The sequence below is a fragment of the Dreissena polymorpha genome, chromosome 5 (genome assembly GCF_020536995.1).
Source record: "Dreissena polymorpha isolate Duluth1 chromosome 5, UMN_Dpol_1.0, whole genome shotgun sequence".
Classification (NCBI taxonomy): domain Eukaryota; kingdom Metazoa; phylum Mollusca; class Bivalvia; order Myida; family Dreissenidae; genus Dreissena; species Dreissena polymorpha.
Window position 1 is genome coordinate 69,512,110 of NC_068359.1, and position 18,131 is coordinate 69,530,240.

The 18,131-nt window shown below is 36.4% G+C and overlaps 1 protein-coding gene and 1 long non-coding RNA gene across 17 annotated transcripts in view; both read left to right on the top strand.

The window, feature by feature from the left end:
* The window catches only part of LOC127882103 (arylsulfatase I-like), a 147,414-nt gene that overhangs the window by 98,935 nt on the left and 30,348 nt on the right, over positions 1-18,131 (top strand). For all 16 annotated transcript variants that reach the window (XM_052430543.1, XM_052430547.1, XM_052430549.1 and 13 more), the window contains 4 exons: positions 4,677-4,788; positions 7,809-7,860; positions 10,185-10,288; positions 16,888-16,994. In XM_052430543.1, coding sequence (XP_052286503.1) covers positions 4,677-4,788; positions 7,809-7,860; positions 10,185-10,288; positions 16,888-16,994 — 375 coding nt within the window. The remainder of the gene's footprint in view (positions 1-4,676; positions 4,789-7,808; positions 7,861-10,184; positions 10,289-16,887; positions 16,995-18,131) is intronic.
* LOC127882112 (uncharacterized) lies at positions 611-1,256 on the top strand. The gene is made up of 2 exons (XR_008050410.1): positions 611-722; positions 1,024-1,256. It is a non-coding gene; the product is annotated as an uncharacterized LOC127882112 (long non-coding RNA).

The following is an 18,131-nucleotide window of genomic DNA, read 5'->3' on the forward strand; positions in this document are numbered from 1 at the left end:
CATGTCCTTCTGTGTGGCTAATTTTGTGAACACATTTAATTGTATGTAATTTCCCTGTATGCATGGTTCCCCTTTCCTCCTTGCAACACATTAGTACTGCAGAGGGTTTTTCACTGGCTATCAGTATATCATAAGATGATGGGAGATAGTTTTATCTGGAACAAATGATAAATAGATTGAATGTATAGACTTAATAAATGTTTGCCCAAGAAAACGCATTTTGATGGCTAGCCTGACACTGTTTTATCTGCGGTACATTTCTGCATGAGGTACAGTACTGTCATGGTCAACCATCAGTTTATTAACCCTTTACCACTTAGATACATATTTTTATGCATGTGTTACATAGTCCCTCAGAAATGTATCATATAGAGGATATTCGTTGGATTCGGTGGATTATCGATTTTAATTCACGAGTGATCATAGAAAATATATTTTTTCTATTATCACGAGTGAATTAAAATCGATATTCCTTCAAATCCAACAAATTTTCTTTTTATTTTATGCTTTTTAGCCGGATTTTTTTCGAAAAAATCTCGGCTTATAGATTGATGTTGTCGGGCGGGCGGGGGGGCGGGCGGGCGGGCGGGCGGGGTGGCGGCGTGCTCGAAAATGTTAAAGTTCTTATTTCATGGTATAACTTTGGTATGCTTGGACCTAGAGTCTTCAAACTTGACATGAAGGTTGGCCAGGATTAACGGATGACCACTGGTCATTTCAAGGTCATTCATTTGAAGGTCAAGGTCACTGTGACCTTCAATATAAAAAATGTTAAAGTTCTTATAACTTTGGTATGCTTGGACCTAGAGTCTTGAAACTTGACATGAAGGTTGGCCATAACTAGTTAGTAACCACTGGTCATTTCAAGGTCATTCATTTGAAGGTCAAGGTCACTGTGACCTTGAATGTAAAAATGTTAAAGTTCTTATTTCATGGTATAACTTTGGTATGCTTGGACCTAGAGTCTTCAAACTTGACATGAAGGTTGGCCAGGATTAACAGATGACCACTGGTCATTTCAAGGTCATTCATTTGAAGGTGAAGGTCACTGTGACCTTCAATATAAAAATGTTAAAGTTGTTATAACTTTGGTATGCTTGGACCTAGAGTCTTGAAACTTGACATGAAGGTTGGCCAGAACTAGTAAGTAACCACTGGACATTTCAAGGTCATTCATTTGAAGGTCAAGGTCACTGTGACCTTGAATGTAAAAATGTTAAAGTTGTTATAACTTTGGTATGCTTGGACCTAGAGTCTTGAAACTTGACATGAAGGTTGGCCAGAACTAGTAAGTAACCACTGGACATTTCAAGGTCATTCATTTGAAGGTCAAGGTCACTGTGACCTTGAATGTAAAAATGTTAAAGTTCTTATTTCATGTTATAACTTTGGTATGCTTGTACCTAGAGTCTTCAAACTTGAAATAAAGATTGGCCAGTACTAGAAGATGACCACTGGTCATTTCAATGTCATTCATTTGAAGGTCAAGGTCACTGTGACCTTCAATGTTAAAATGTTAAAATTGTTATAACTTTGGTATGCTTGGACCTAGAATCTCAAAGTTGACGTAAAGGTTTGCAAGCACACTTAGATGACCACTGGTCATTTCAAGGTCATTCATTTCAATGTCATTCATTTGAAGGTCAAGGTCACTGTGAACTTAAATGTTAAAATGTTAAAATTGTTGTAACTTTGGTATGCTTGGACCTAGAATCTCAAACTTTGCTCATGCCTTGAAAAGTACTTACATTTCATTTTGACCTTTGAACAATATTTCAGTAATTTAAGTATTGCATTGACAAAAACACGAAAGGTACTTTCCTGTCATTTAAATCAAAAATCCGGCTTCAATGCGGTCATCTCCGACCGCGGAACTCTTGTTCTCAGTTTATATACATTGTTAAAGAGTTTTACTAAAGAATTTCGCTGGGATAATGACGTCATTTTGTCAAAAAAATGTCATTTCACAGTAAACAGTGATAATTTTCACTGATAATTTTCATTGTTTGAAACAGTGAAATTATCAGTTTTAATTCACTGATATTTCTCTATAAACCACCCGAAAGCATAACATAAAAGACCTTTCTTACTATATTCAAGGTGTAAAGGCTTTATTTCCAGCCCTCAGATACTGATGAGCAGCAATTTAGCATAAAACCTGAACAGACTGCAAGTTACTCGCAGGCTGTTCTGGTTTTATGCTGTTTGCACATAGCAATTTTTACTTTACTTCTGAGAGGGAAATGGTTAAATGGACTGCAAATCTTTCATGTTCAAGCCTCAGTTTATTAATAAACAGTTAATTAATCATCAATCAATTTGTAAGGGACTCAGACATATACTTATTTACAGATACTCTTCTGGTGCCTGGTAATGAGTTTCCCTTGAAATGGTACTCAAATACTAATTTCATAGAAATATGCTTAAATTCCACTGTTATTTTGTTTAATATGGATAATGAAAAAATGTGCATAAATAACACATAATTTCAGGAATTGTATTATCTCTGCCGAAATTTCGGAAGGGGATATAGTAATAGTCTCCGTCCGTCCTTCCTTCCGTCTGTCCTTCCTTCCGTCGGAAACTTTGTCCAGAGCATAGCTCCAAATCTATTCAATGTATTTACTTTAAACTTAGAATATAAGCAGATGAAAACTAGGAGAAGTACAGTGACCATGAACAATAACTCTATCTACCTTAGTTTTGAATTATCTCCCTTTATATAATTTCAAATTAAATTTTTGTCGGAAGCATAACTCTTAATCTACTGAAGGGATTTACTTGAAACTTGAAATATAAACAGATGGAAAGTAGGAGAAGTGTCGTGATTAAGAAATATTACTCTATCTACCTTAGTTTTTTTCATTATCTCCCTTTATTAAATTTCAACAAATATTCTACTCTCAAATGTTCTCATACAGGCAAACACATTTCGGCGGGAATGGCCATGTTAACATGGCTCTTGTTTATTAATTTGATTACAAAACAATTTATTTGTTTATTTTATTGCATAGAAATGTTAAGGCTTACTCAGATACCCCTTAAAGAGACTTGTTCACAGGATTTGGGATTTCTTTAAGTTTGTTATTAAAGGGGCCTTTTCATGTTTGGGTAAATTGACAAAATTAAAAAAAGTTGTTTCAGATTCGCAAATTTGCATTTTAATTATGCTATTTGTGAGGAAACAGTAATACTGAACATTAAACATGCTCTAAAATAGCCATTATATGCCTCTTTTGACGATTTAAAAACCTGAAAATTTTAAAGCGTTGCAACGCAAAACAAATTAATAATTTGGAGAGTTCTGTTGTTGTCGCTATATTTTGTGAAACTACGAGGATTACTTATATAAAGGTAAAGGCATGCTTTTATAGTCTGATTACTCACTATGATTCATCGCCTTTGATATTTACCCCCCGATCACTGGGATTTAAGTCGTCCGTTTACATATGGCGCACAAGGCAGCCACGGCACATTGACTAATTTCCCTCATGGGTACCCATTTATACACCTGGGTAGAGAGGAACAGATGTGGGATAAATTTCTTGCTCAAGGAAATTTCAATATAATGTATAAAATACCTTTGTCATTGTATCTGGGAGAATGGCCGAGTGGTCTGGGTCGTTTTACTTTTTACTCCAGAGGTCGGTGGTTCGAGCCCTGATGAGGTTTACTTTTTTTTTCTTTTTTAAATTTTATTCTTAATTTTTTACTGGAGCTGTTTAGATCCCATGTTTACATTTATCAATATAAAGCATTTAATGACAAACTTCGAAACATGCCAAAATCTGTGATAAGGCCCCTTTAAATGCTTTAAATTCATACATTTCAACATTGGACTGAAACAAGCTCCAGTTTTAACAATAATATATTGCAATCCGGGCTCAAATTAGATACCTTTGGATCAACCACTAAGCCATTAGGTATCATAAATATTAGACTGTGTTTCATATTTTATATAAGCAACCCACCTGTTGTCACAAAAACAACAAAAAATCTCAAATTTTTCACTTGTTTCACATTTGTTATGCCTTGTAAATTTATCAATGTCACATTAAGTGAAAATGTATTTTAATACAAGTCTATTCCAGAACTGTTATTTTGCTCGCTTATACACAGCGTTCTTTTAATAATTGGATCTATGACAAAAAATTTGTAAATTGTCATTTTGACATTTTGAATATGTCCATTACAGTCTGTTCCATGTACAGAACTAGCAGTTGGTGTCTTAACCGTTTCCAGCTCAGAAGCAAAGATACACTAGCTTTATTTAACACGCATACATCCAGAACAGCTTTCTTGAAGTCTGTTCAGGTTTTAAGCTGTTTGCTGATCATCATTACCATAGGGCTGGTAAAGAAGCTATTAAAACTTGTATCTAGAAAAAAGGTCTTTAATTTAATTTGATTTTATAAGGAACTACCAACTCGCCGAAATGTGTATTTTAGCAGAAAACTGTTAACAAGGTAGCATTAGAATCCTTTAAATATAGGGATTGCATCCAAGACTTCCTGACAGCTAGTCAGACACCACATCCAATATGCAGCAGTAACTTCTGCAAGTTTGAGATATATTTCACAACTATTGTAATGAACATTAACATGTTTTCACAAATAATGATTACATAACATAATGTGTCATTTTGTTGTAGTTGATTGTTTGTTGTTGTTATTCAGGTTGGAATGATGTAGGTTTCCACAACCCTACCATGATTACCCCGAATATTGACAAGCTGGCCAACATGGGAGTGAAACTGAACCAGTCCTATGTGCAACCAGTCTGTTCACCGTGAGTAGTGGAACATTTCCTCCTCGCTCTGGGAAAATGAGGTTTTATTCATGTTCGTAAAGTCCAGTCAGATAAGCTTGTGCAGTCCACACAGGTTCATCAGGGACAACATGTTCCACTTCTACGGTAATTTCCGTTTATAGGAAGTCTCTTAGTAAAAATGCAGTTTAGGCGTCTTTGATTACCCTGTGTGGACTGCTCAGACTTATCTGGGATGACACTTTATGTACCTGCAGTTACCCCTGTTTTCTTGAACAAGGCTCATTTGTTTGAAAAATTGAGAAATTTAAGTACCATGGCACCCACGCTAGCAAACATGTATCATGTATTACAAATTGAAGAAACAAATATCATCTATGTGCAGATTTGTTTTTATCATGGTAATCAAGATTGCAAACATGGGAGTATAACTTATCCAGCTCTGCATGCAATAGGTCTGTTGTCCTTAGTAAGTAAACATAATTTGTAAGAACATTTATGCCCATCCCTCATTCATTTTGAATTACATTGGTTTCCATTCTCTTAGACCAATAATATTTATCTTATCCTTGCAAAATTCTTTAAAATCATTTTGGCCATAATATAATCAAATATCATCCATTTTCATAAATAATATTCTCTTTTTTTATTATTAGGGGAACACTATAGTGCTTAGTAAATCTGGTTGGTGGGTTTATGACTGTAAATATATGTCCAAAGCATAACTTTGTCCATCATGGATGGTTTTTCAAATAACATGCCATACTTTATCATCTATATTGAGCACAAATACTGTGTCTTGGGTCAAGGCACAAGATATACGGTAAACATTCACATTTTTCGACATTTGAAGATTGCATTTGGTCTGGAGCATCTTTGTCCAGCTTTGATAAATTTTTTTTGAGAACTTCGCATAAGTGATCAGAAAGATGCGATAGAGTCTCCCGCACAAGATCCAGGTCCTTGGAGTCAATGTCGCTGTCAAATTTTAAGGTCAAATATCAAATTTATTAAATTCAAAAGAATGGATGGATTTTCATATGATTTACCGTTAGAGATCAGCATGATGAGATGGAGTGTTGCTTGCAGAAACCAGTTCCCTAGGTCTAAGGTCAATGTCACAACTCAAGGTCAACGGTCAAATTTAGGTATTTTCAATTGGCTTAAAAAAATTATTTGAATGATAAGACCTAGTATCCCATGCAAAAAGAAGGTCCCTAGTTCTAAGGTCATCATCACATAACGAGATTTAAGCTCAAAACATAGCCTTGACCTTACATATGATTTTGAAATAACTTTTCAGTATATTTTATATATGGTAATGTGTTTGCAAATTTTAAAAACCATCTGAATCACCCCACAGATTGTTGGGTTGGGTCCCTTGCATAATGGGAACTTTCTTTATCTAGATTTTTTTATAATCAACTTGACTTAGTTAAGTTATTGGTACACACATTTGTACTTGCCAGGATGTTTTGTACCTTCAGTTGATCAGCCTCCTTTCAAACATCATTAATGCCAATAAAGCATTAATTACACTAAAAAAATTACATGCATAACATTACCATCTTTAAAACTATGCAATACAATTGTGATCTTTGAAACTGTATTTACATGATTTTGTAATTATTAAAACTATATGTGACATTGTGATTTTTAAACTATATGTGACTGTACATAATATTGTAATCTTAAAATCTATACATGACATTGTGATCTTTAAACTATAGGTAACATTACAATCTTTATAACTTAAAATTAGATTGTGATCTTTAAAACTATTATCCTTTTTAAGATAACATACAACTGTCTTATTTGAATAGCAAGGTTCAACTGCAGTTTGTGCATCTATAGTCATTACAAGAGCCAATGAAATAGAGTGCTGTAATTATTAGGAAAACCAGTTTCCCTGGGAAGAAACAAATTTCTAGTTTTAAACAATTATTCAGAACTCCTTAATAAATACATGTAGACCCTATTTATTTCATTATTTCAATTACTAATATGTCATGTCACCACGTCACGTTATTATATATTGTTATTTCTTTCCCTGTCTGCGGGCACTTTCTTAGCGAAGATAGATAATTACTGTTTGTTTATATAGATGACAGGTTTGTTTATCTTTATTATTAATGGCTAAGACACAAAAAATGCAAAAGAACTTAAACATCATTTTCTATTGCAAAACCGTCCAAGTTGATGAGATGTTAAGTCATATTGTCAAATTAAATGAAAAATTGTTATATTTTGGTTTTGCAAATAAAGCAAAGAAAAGTTTAATCCACTTAAAAGAAAAGTATTGTTGAATTTTTTTAACACCAACCTGTATGTTGACCTCTGCAGCAATGCATATTGTTGGTATTGGAGTCTGCATGAAATATTCTAGGTTTGTGAATCATGTCGTGCACATTTCCGCCAAAAAATGGAAAGGTAAAATATGTCATCACAATAATTTAAGTATGTATGCTCTAAGACTCTTTCCGTGCACTATGATCAACACATTATTTTGTCAGTTCTTTGCCTTAAACCCTTACTAAGTCAGAAGCAAAGTGAAAATGGCCATAAGCAATCAGCATTAAACCAGAACAGAATAGCTGGCAGTCTGTTCAGGTTTAATGCTGTTTGCTGCTCATCAGTACCTTGGGGTTGGAAATGAAGCCATTGAGTCTGTTAAGAAAGGTCTTTAATTTGATTACATTTTTTTAGCGACTACAAATGGGTCACAGTTCCTATCTGAGTGGTAAAGAGTTTTTTTTAACCCTTTGCATGCTGGGAAATTTGTCGTCTGCTAAAATGTCTTCTGCTGAATTTCTAAAATTAGCATTTTCTTCGATTTTTATCAAAGAACACTATCAGAATAGCAAACAGTTTGGATCCTGATGAGACGCCACGTTCTGTGGCGTCTCATCTGGATCCAAACTGTTTGCAAAGGCCTTCAAAATCTGGTTCCCGCGCTGAAAGGGTTAAAGATGACGAAGCAGAGCATGGGAACAAGTCACGAATCTTGCACAGTTACAGTTTTGTTTTGTGTTTTGTTGCAGCTCGAGGCATGCGTTCATGACAGGTTACTATCCCTGGAAGGCAGGTCTACAGGTAAGACTCTATAGCGATGAATAAACCTTTGTATTCAATGGGAGATGTATGTTGAAGAGAATTGGCTGGGTTACAAGTTTGTTGCGTGTGTGTCCATAAAGAAAAATATGCAATTTAAATAAAGAGACAAATGATGTTGTAATATAAAGCATGAGGTCACTTTTACATCTTCATGAGAATTGCTCAGATCATTAGTATCTTTGTAACTTCTAATGAAATTCAATTCAAATGTGCCCTTCTTGAAAGAGTTAACTTAATGAGCATCAAACGCAGTGGTTACAATTGGCCCCAAATTTGTTCTGCTTTCATTGGCATGTAATTCACAATTAACACACTAGAAAATGCAGAAAAATATATAATTCAAACAGAAAACAGTTTACTTTAAGCTTACTTGAGCACAAGATTCTTTTTTAAACACATTTTGTGTGTCGTTTGTTGTGCATCTGTTGTTGTAAAGCCTAAGTCTCACTATTGCTGGTAGTGTCCCGGTCGATGATGATTTGTAGAAAATTGTTAATGCGGTCACACTATTTCCTGGTGCCGCCATGGTTGAAGCCGGTCAACAGCCTGGACTGGCTACGGTTTATCCTGGTGAAGCCCCGGCAGAGCCCCGGTTGTAGCTCGTAATGCTCCGGTTGAGCCCCAGTGAAACCGTAACTCTGCCGGCACTCATCGGGGCTTTACCGGCATCAAACCCCGGCAGAGCTACGGCAATGCCCCGGTTGAACCCCGGTCTTCGCCAAAAATGCCCCGGCAGAGCCCCGGTGAATGCCGATGCCATCCCTGCAGAGCGTCTATTTACTTATGTACCGTAGCTATACCGGGACTCTACCGGAATTCACCAGGGCTCCACCGGGGTGTTGCCGTAGCTCTGCCAGGGTCTGTATGGGCCCCGGTGGAGCTACAGTGCTGTCTTGATTGTTCCGGTTCCATCCCGGTTGTTCCCGGTGACACGCTGGTCATTGTAAGTCCTTCCAGATGACTCCCCGTTCATCCAGGAGGTATTAAACATTTTAATACTTTTCCGATGTAGCCCGGGTCGTCTCTGTTGGAGCCCTGGTTTGCCGGTAGAGCCCTGGTTCATCCCGGTAGATGCGGGATCATGCACTGGGGCTCCGCCGGCATCATAATGAGACTGGGTGTTAAGTCTTCAACATTTCCCCCTTGAACACTTAAGAAGCCACATTTACAGATTTAAGATCATGAAACTTAAACAGAACATTTGTACTAATGTTCTTTTAGCTGAGTTTGAAACTGGTTCTCATGGGATCAAAAACTAGGTTACCTCAAGAAAAGTCTTGTGAACACTTCGTCATATTTTTGTCCAATGATCATGAAACTTGCTCACAACATTCATTTGTTCTAATAATATCGATATTGAGTCAGCAAATGATTCTGGTTCATTAAAAAACATGGCGGACACGCACTGGCTAATCCGGAACTACACATTCCGCCTAAACTAGATTTTCGGTAAGGAAGGGACTTCCTTGAAACTTAAAATACCAGTAAAGCGGAAAGTGTCGTCCCTGATTAGCCTGTGCGGACTGCACAGGCTAATCTGGGACGACACTTTACGCACATGAATTAAGCCCAGTTTTCTCAGAACAAGACACCATTTATCCGCATCTGTATCCGCATCCGTATCCACAAAATCATAATACGGACACTATATTCCGTTTATCGCATCCCTCAAACGTATTTTTCTTTTTTGGGAAAACTTCTGAACTGAAAACATGTATGCAGAAGAAGAGTTTTTCCATTTTTTTTTAATTGGTACTGCTGTTGTTCATGCATTCAGTGTAAAAGTAAACGAAAGCATCGATGGTGGGCACGTGCGATAGTAAAAACTTGCCAAACATTTGGAACTTACAACCATTTTAAAGAACTTGAACTTGCTGATGAGGAGTTTTAAGGTTACTTTAGACTAATCAAACAACAATCTTTCACCAATTTGATTAGTTTTTCAGTTGATTTTTTATATGACCGCTATCCCCTCATTGTGCTAAATGCCGTCCGTATCTTGTCCGCATCCGCATTAGAATGCTCACTTGAGCGTTCTTTTGCGAACGCCTATTGCGCGTGCGGATATGCTGATGGGGATGAATGGAATAAACACAGTGCATTTCAACTTTTTTTTTGTGGATGTGGTTATGCAGATGGGGATACAGACAGATGGAATACTAGTCTTAGCGAGCTTGGTTCCCATCTAAAATGATCTGTGCGTGATGGGCCTTAAGAAAGATTGCTACATACTCCAATACAATTTTTTTACACACTCAATTAAGACCATGTATGGTTAAATGACATTGAATTGTTTATTACAGCACATGGTAATTTGGGATGACCAGAATGTTTGTTCACCACTCAACTTGACTTTTTTGTCTGAACATCTCCAAACTGCAGGGTATGCAACTCATGCAATTGGAAAGTAAGTGCATGTAGAGTTATTTACCTTTAGTTTTTATCTTTTTCTTTATAAGTGATATTTAGTGATGAAAGTCAATTGTATTTAAATTCATTAAAATCTGATGTTTAGACAAAAAGTCTTTTTTACAAATTGCTCTATAACAAATATCCCCCCCATCCAAATTGACAGTATTGCAGAATAATTTTAAACAAACATCACTGTAAAATTAAACCATAATAATTATTGTCCCCTACTGGTTTCACCGAGGGGAACTTTTGGTTTGCGCTCTGTGTGTCCGTCAGTTCGTCAGTCCGTAAGTCTGTGAGTCTGTTGCACGTTTTGGATCCTGCGATATCTTTAAAGTTCTTGATATTTTTTCATGAAACTTGAAACATGGATAGATGGCAATATGGACATTATGCACATCATTTCATTTTGTTCCTACATCAAAAATTCTGGTTGCTATGGCAACAAATAAAAAAACAGATTTTTTATATATATTTTTGACAATGGTGGAGCCGGTAGGGGACATTTATTGCTTGGCAAAAGTCTTGTTTCTATATAAACCCCCACCATGGGTAATAGTTATAGTTGCCTGCCTCTCCATCAATATTTAAAAAGAATATTAGCAAAGTTAAAGGACTCTTCCAAAATCTGTATTTATTCAATATGATTTTAATTTGGGATGGACAGAAAGACAGATGGATGGATGGACACACTTAACAATGGAGGGAAATCAAGTAAACAAAAAAAGACTATCAGTGACATTTATTTCACCAAATGGCAAAGTCAGTGCCATAACAATTTAGATTCCTATGAATAGATAGACAAAGTGGTACTAAAATGTAGGTGCCGACTCTTCCATCATGCATATTAAATGATAAGACTTAAGACTTATTTCTTTTTGTTATATTGACCTAGGTTAAGTCCCATCATGATTAAGTTATAACTTGGGCCATGCTCTGTGAAAAGGGGGTCTGATGCATGTGCGTAAAGTGTTGTCCCAGATTAGCCTTTGCAGACTGCACAGTCTAATAAGGCACAATTCTTTCCGCCTCACCTGGATTTTTGCTAAAAAGAGGTTATTAAAACCAACAAAAATCATAAAAGGGAAAAGTGTCGTCCCTAATAAGTCAGTGCTGACTGCACAGGCTAATCTGGGACTACATTTTACACACATGGCATTAAAGCCCCTTTTCACAGAGAACAGCCCGTTAACAGTAAGAATAATTGTTTGTTTGTGAATAAAAAAAGATTTGCATGCACCAGTGGAGTAAGAGGCATTAAGCATTGCCTTATTCTGTCCTTTTGTGCTAATGTCCCTATGTTCTTTAGCTTATGTTTTGAAACCGACTACTATTGACAGAATTATGATCTTTTGTCTGTTTTTATTTATAGAATATAATACTTCTAATATGTTGTGTTAACAATCCCTCTTATAGTGTTTTTCCCAGGAGGGCAAAGGGGCATGGTGCATTACTTTCAAAAAGGGCATTTTAACTCGCAGTTTATGCAAAAAAGGGCAAAAACATTCTGTGGATGCCTGGTTTTGTGAGAAACATTTAATCGCATCGTAGGAAGTTTGGGGGAAAACATAAAAAATATAAACAAGCACTTTTAATGGTAATTTGTGTATTTATCCAACTTTATTTAATATTAATATATTACCCTTGCTATGTCTTCCATTAAAGTTTCATGCTTTTTCAATTAACTGTACAGCATGAAAAACATAATAAAGCAATATATGCATATGAATCTGATTATAAACAGATCCACTAACATATAAATGAAATCCTGTTTGTCTTATCCCATTTTCTAACGATAATCTTGTCAGATGTTTTAATTTTGCGAGTAAACTGAATGCTTACAATTTGCAAACACTCGTTTCCGTTACATACATCCACTGAGTAGATTACTAATAAAAATTTAGTTGGTATCTTAAACGTTTTATATATCGTTCGTTATCACATGCATTAATTTGAATTTCAGTAATCCCTTCTAAATGTATGTTCTCCATTGTTATTTGATCGTTATTTGCCATTTTTGCAGAGAGTCACAATTTATTTTCTGTATAATCAGCCATCTTGTTAAAATGATGTAAACGATAGTTGCGCACATATCAACATAATATAGTATAATATGTCTATCTAATACACATTTCGCATTTAATTTAATTAGTGAACGTTCAGTAATTGTTTCAATAATTAATTATTTAAACAACCATAACGATAAAGATACAATTTGTTTGTGTTTTTTTAATTTAATAACGCGTAGAAATACATGTTTTGATATTATTGTATCATGCATGAAATGCACAATTTCCACGAGGATAACATCGAGGTTTTCATCTCCCAAGTAAATGTCATCGATTTTATTGTGGACGAGTACACATTATGGACCGTTAAGTGTGCTTGGTATAAGCCAGTGAAATTATAGATTGATATTGACATGAGTTAATCTCGCATGACTAATACACAACCTCGTGAATCTACGCGGCTTGGGGCCATACTCTAATACTAGTCCGCTTAAAAGTTTGGTTAAGGGGCAATAAAGATTATATCAATAAGGGCGCATGGCGTTTTTTTTTCATTTGAAAAGGGCAGAGTGGTGCTTATTAAAGGCGGCATGGCGCAGCGCCACGCAAAAAGGGCCTTGGAAAAACACTACTCTTAATCTTCTAAACAACATTTCTTGTATTTGCAAATAACAATATTTTTTTAAATAATCAACAGAAAAAAGAAACAATGTTTTCAGTTATGACATGACCTGACAACATACTCCACCATGTATATGCAAATATACTTAGTTTTTAGCTCACCTGAGCGATAGCTCGGGGTGAGCTATTGTGATCACTCACCGTCTGGCGTCCGTCCGTCCGTCCGTCTGTCTGTCTGTCTGTCTGTCTGTCTGTAAACAATATGTAAACATCTTCTTCTACTAAACCATTGAGCCAATTTCAACTAAATTTCATGTGGAGCATCACTAAGTCATGGGACAAAAGAATTGTTAAAAAAAATTTGATCACATAACCAAGATGGCCGCCATGACCATATATGGTAAAAACCTTAAAAAATCTTCTTGTCAGAAACCGCTCATCAGATTTTCAAAAATTTTCACAGGGATGACCTTTGAAGGCTCCCCTGATAAAGTTGTTCAAAGAAATTTGATTCGGCAAAAAACATGGCCGCAGGAGCTCGTTGAACTTTGCATGTTTATTCGTTTTTGCCTATTTTGTGAAAACTTTCAAAAATCTTCCACATTTTTTGTCCGATCCTTTCCAAATTTGCACAGTGTCTTTATATCAATGAGGACAAGAACCCTACAAAAAATGAGCATTATTGGTCCATGAAGTACAGAATAACCTCCCCTTGAATTGAGAAAATGGTGTTTATGCAATAAAGTCCAAATTTTTCATCCAATTCTTTCCAAACTTGCACAGTGTCTTCATATCAATGAAAACTCGAGCCCTGTCGAAAATTAGCAACATCGGACCATTAAGTCCAGAATTATCTCCTAGAGATGGCAGATTTAGAAATAATTATAGTGTACTCTTTTTTCCAATTAATAGTGCTATTAGAGTAAAGGATTTGCTGGCTACAGGCCAGGTTTCTCTGACACGATTCTCTTCTGATGGCTTTGCTGCAGACCACATAAACCCTTAACCCAGAACAGTTAATTCTTTCTGCAAATGTTTGTGACTGTGGAAATCATTGAAATAAAAGGAGAAATTGCTGAAATTAGCGTTTTCTCCTTTCATCACAATGCTTCCTACCCTATTAAATCAGTTTCTTCTTATTCCATTATAATTTAATTTGTCGTCTGCAACCTCTTTCAATTTGGAAAAGGGTTAACTACCAGAAATCAATTAATGCTGTAGTTTTGTTGATGAGAAATTATTTTTCCTTTAAAATGGGAGGTGATTATTGCTTTGGAAATTGCTCTGGTAGGGTTGAATCATTGTGGGAAATTGAGAAATTGTTCAGTCCAAAATATGTTGATTGGTAAAGGGTAAAATGGATACCATTTTTAGCTCATCTATTTTTTGAAAAAAAAATTATGAGCTATTGTCATCACCTTGGCGTTGGCGTTGGCGTCCGGTTAAGTTTTGCGTTTAGGTCCACTTTTCTCGGAAACTATCAATGCTATTGCATTCAAACTTGGTACACTTACTTACTATCATGAGGGGACTGGGTAGGCAAAGTTAGATAACTCTGGCGTGCATTTTGACAGAATTATGTGCCCTTTTTATACTTAGAAAATTGAAAATTTTGGTTAAGTTTTGCGTTTAGGTCCACTTTTCTCAGTAAGTATCAATGCTATTGCATTCAAACTTGGTACACTTACTTACTATCATGAGGGGACTGGGCAGGCAAAGTTAGATAACTCTGGCGTGCATTTTGACAGAATTATGTGCCCTTTTTATACTTAGAAAATTGAAAATTTTGGTTAAGTTTTGTGTTTAGGTCCATTTTATTCTGAAGTATCAAAGCTATTGCTTTCATACTTGCAACACTTACTAACTATCATAAGGGGACTGTGCAGGCAAAGAAATGTAACTCTGACTGGCATTTTGACAGAATTATGTGCCCTTTTTATACTTAGAAAATTGAAAATTTGATTAAGTTTTGTGTTTAGGTCCACTTTATTCCCACAGTATCAAAGCTATTGCTTTCATACTTGCAACAATTATTAACTATCATAAGGGGACCGTGCAGGCAAAGTTATGTAACTCTGACTGGCATTTGGACGGAATTATGGGCCCTTTATACTTACAAAATTGAAAATTTGGTTAAGATTTATGTTTTGGTCCACTTTACCCCTAAAGTATCATAGATATTGCTTTCATACTTGAAACACTCACAAACTATTATAAGGGTACAGTAAAAGGACAAGTTGCATAACTCTGGTTGTCATTGTTACGGAATTATGGCCCTTTTTTGACTTAGTAACTTTGAATATATTGTTAAATTTTGTGTTTCGATCCACTTTACTTCTTAAGTATCAAGGCTATTGCTTTCAAACTTCAAATACTTTCATGAGGTTACTGTACCTGGCAAGTTGAATTTTACCTTGACCTTTGAATGACCTTGACTCTCAAGGTCAAATTATTAAATTTTGCTAAAATTGCCATAACTTCTTTATTTATGATTACATTTGATTGATACTTTGACGAAACTACTCTTACCTGACATACCACAATAGACTCCACCCAAACCATCCCCCGTGCCCTCCCCCCCCCCTCCCCCCTCCCCCCCCCCCCCTACCCCCCCCCCTAATTTTTTTTTTTTTTTTTTTTTTTTTTTTAACATCATCTCACAAATGACCACCACACCCTCACACTATACCCCCCCACCCCACCCCACCCCACCCTAATTTTGTTTTTTGATTTTTATTTTTTTTAACATCATCTCACAAATTACCACCCACACCCTCACACTATACCCCAACCCCCCCCCCCAAATTTTTTTTTTAAACGGTTATGTTTGAAATACCGTCCAACCATCGCACCAAAAAAATCCTACCCCCCCATCACCCCCCCCCCCCCCCTTTTTTGGAAGATAATGTAATAATTGTCCACAACCCCACACTATACACCCCTCTTCACTCCACCCCTCCCTCCTTTGTGATTGAAAATGAGAGTCCCTTTACCTTTAAAAAGAAAATAGATGAGCGGTCTGCACCCGCAAGGCGGTGCTCTTGTTAAAATGGGAGGTGATTATTGCTTAGGAAATTGCTCTGGTAGGGTTGGATCATTGTGGGAAATTGAGAAATTGTTCAGTCCAAAATATGTTGATTGGTAAAGGGTTAAATGGATACCATTTTTTTCCAAGTTACCCTTTTCCTTATGCGAACATGGGTTGCCTGTTTAGTGGATGATATCTTGTCAATTTTGAGAAAAAGGAGGAATCTCTTCAAAACAAGCAAAAATTCCTTTTATCTCAATGTTTAAGTTTTTAGCGTACCTGAGCAGATCATATTCTCCTAAACCATTGAGCCAATTTCAACCAAATTTCATGTGGAGCATTCCTACGTCACGAAAAAAAAATATTGTTAAAAAAAAATTTGGTCACATAACCAAGCTGGCCGCCATGCCCATATATGGTCAATACCTTAAAAAATCTTCTTGTCAGAAAGGGCTCGTCGGATTTTCAATTTTTTTTACAAGGATGATCCTTAAAGGCTCCCCTAAAAATTTGTTCAAGAAAATTTGTTTCTTGTCAATTACCATTGGGCCTAAGGCTATTAAATTTGTTCAGGTGTGCAATTCAGGGCCAATGTGGCCCTTGTTTCATTATTTTTCTTGGATTGTTTATTATGATTGTATGTCTGTGATCTTTATATGAACCTGGCTCTTGTGTTAAATGCATCCGCGCAGTCTACACAGGCTAATCAGGGACAACACTTTTTGCTATTATGGTATCTTTTGTTTAAAGGAATTCTGTTTGAATAAAAATTCCAGATAAGGCAAAACGTGTCATCCCAGATAAGCCTGTGCAGACTGCACATGCTAATTTAGGACTACAATTTAACACATCTATTAAGCCCCGTTATAATAGTGCAAGGCTCATATGTAAAAAAGCATACAGGTTAAAAGTTTATCAAACTCCCTTGTCCTTTAGGTGGCACCTGGGTTTCTGCAGCTGGAACTGTACCCCGCAGTACCGAGGCTTTGACTCCTTCTATGGCTACCTCAACGGTAGATCGGACTACTACACACACACAGAACGTATGAGACAATATTCATGGGCAAAGTGTTCAAGCCAATTTTTAGCTTCATGCTTATTGTAAGCTTTTGAAATTGTTTTTAACCAGGTTTTCCGAAGGAAAAAACTGGTTATTAGATTGGCGAATGCGGGCGGGCTGGCTGGCTGGCTGGCTGGCGGGCTGGCGGAATAAGCTTGTCCGGGCCATAACTATGTCGTTCATTGTCAGATTTTAAAATCATTTGGCACATTTGTTCACCATCATTGGACGGTGTGTCGCGCGAAATAATTACGTCGATATCTCCAAGGTCAAGGTCACACTTTGAGTTCAAAGGTCAAAAATGGCCATAAATGAGCTTGTCCGAGCCATAACTATGTCGTTCATCGTCAGATTTTAAAATCATTTGGCACATTTGTTCACCATCATCCCCGTCTGTAGATCTGCCGTGGAATCATATGGAATTCTATGGAAATCGTTGGATGGAATTCCGTGGAGTATTGGCACTAACTTTCCATCCGATTCCATGCAATCAATGGAAAAGTGAAAAAAAAACAGAAGGGGGACTTGATATGGGATGGAATTCCATAAAATGCCGTGGAATTCCATAGAATTCCGTGGCATTCCATATAATGCCGTGGAATTCCATAGAATGCCGTGGAATTCCATAGAATGCCGTGGAATTCCATAGCATGCCGTGGAATTCCATAGAATGCCGTGGAATTCCATAGAATGCCGTGGAATTCCATAGAATGCCGTGGAATTCCATGGAACGCCGTGGAATTCCACGGAATGCCGTGGAATTTTATAGAATGCCGTGGAATTCCATAGAATGCCGTGGAATTCCGTGAAAAGCTATGGAATTTAATAAAAAGCTGGAATAAAATAGAAAAAAACAACAGATTATAGATCAAAGGCATTTTATTGATTTTGAAAAACAAATGTGAATGTAACTAAAGGTTTCATCATAGAAGTTAAACAAAAACAAGATCTGGCATCAATCATTAACCACACACATGCAGTCACAGTACATATTCAAAAATGAGTGGTTTTACATTTTCATAAAGTACCAACTCTCTTAACCACAGGCATGCATGCACACATTCAAAAACACATCCATAAACATGCACGCATATACAGGTGAGAACAGAAAAACTTATAA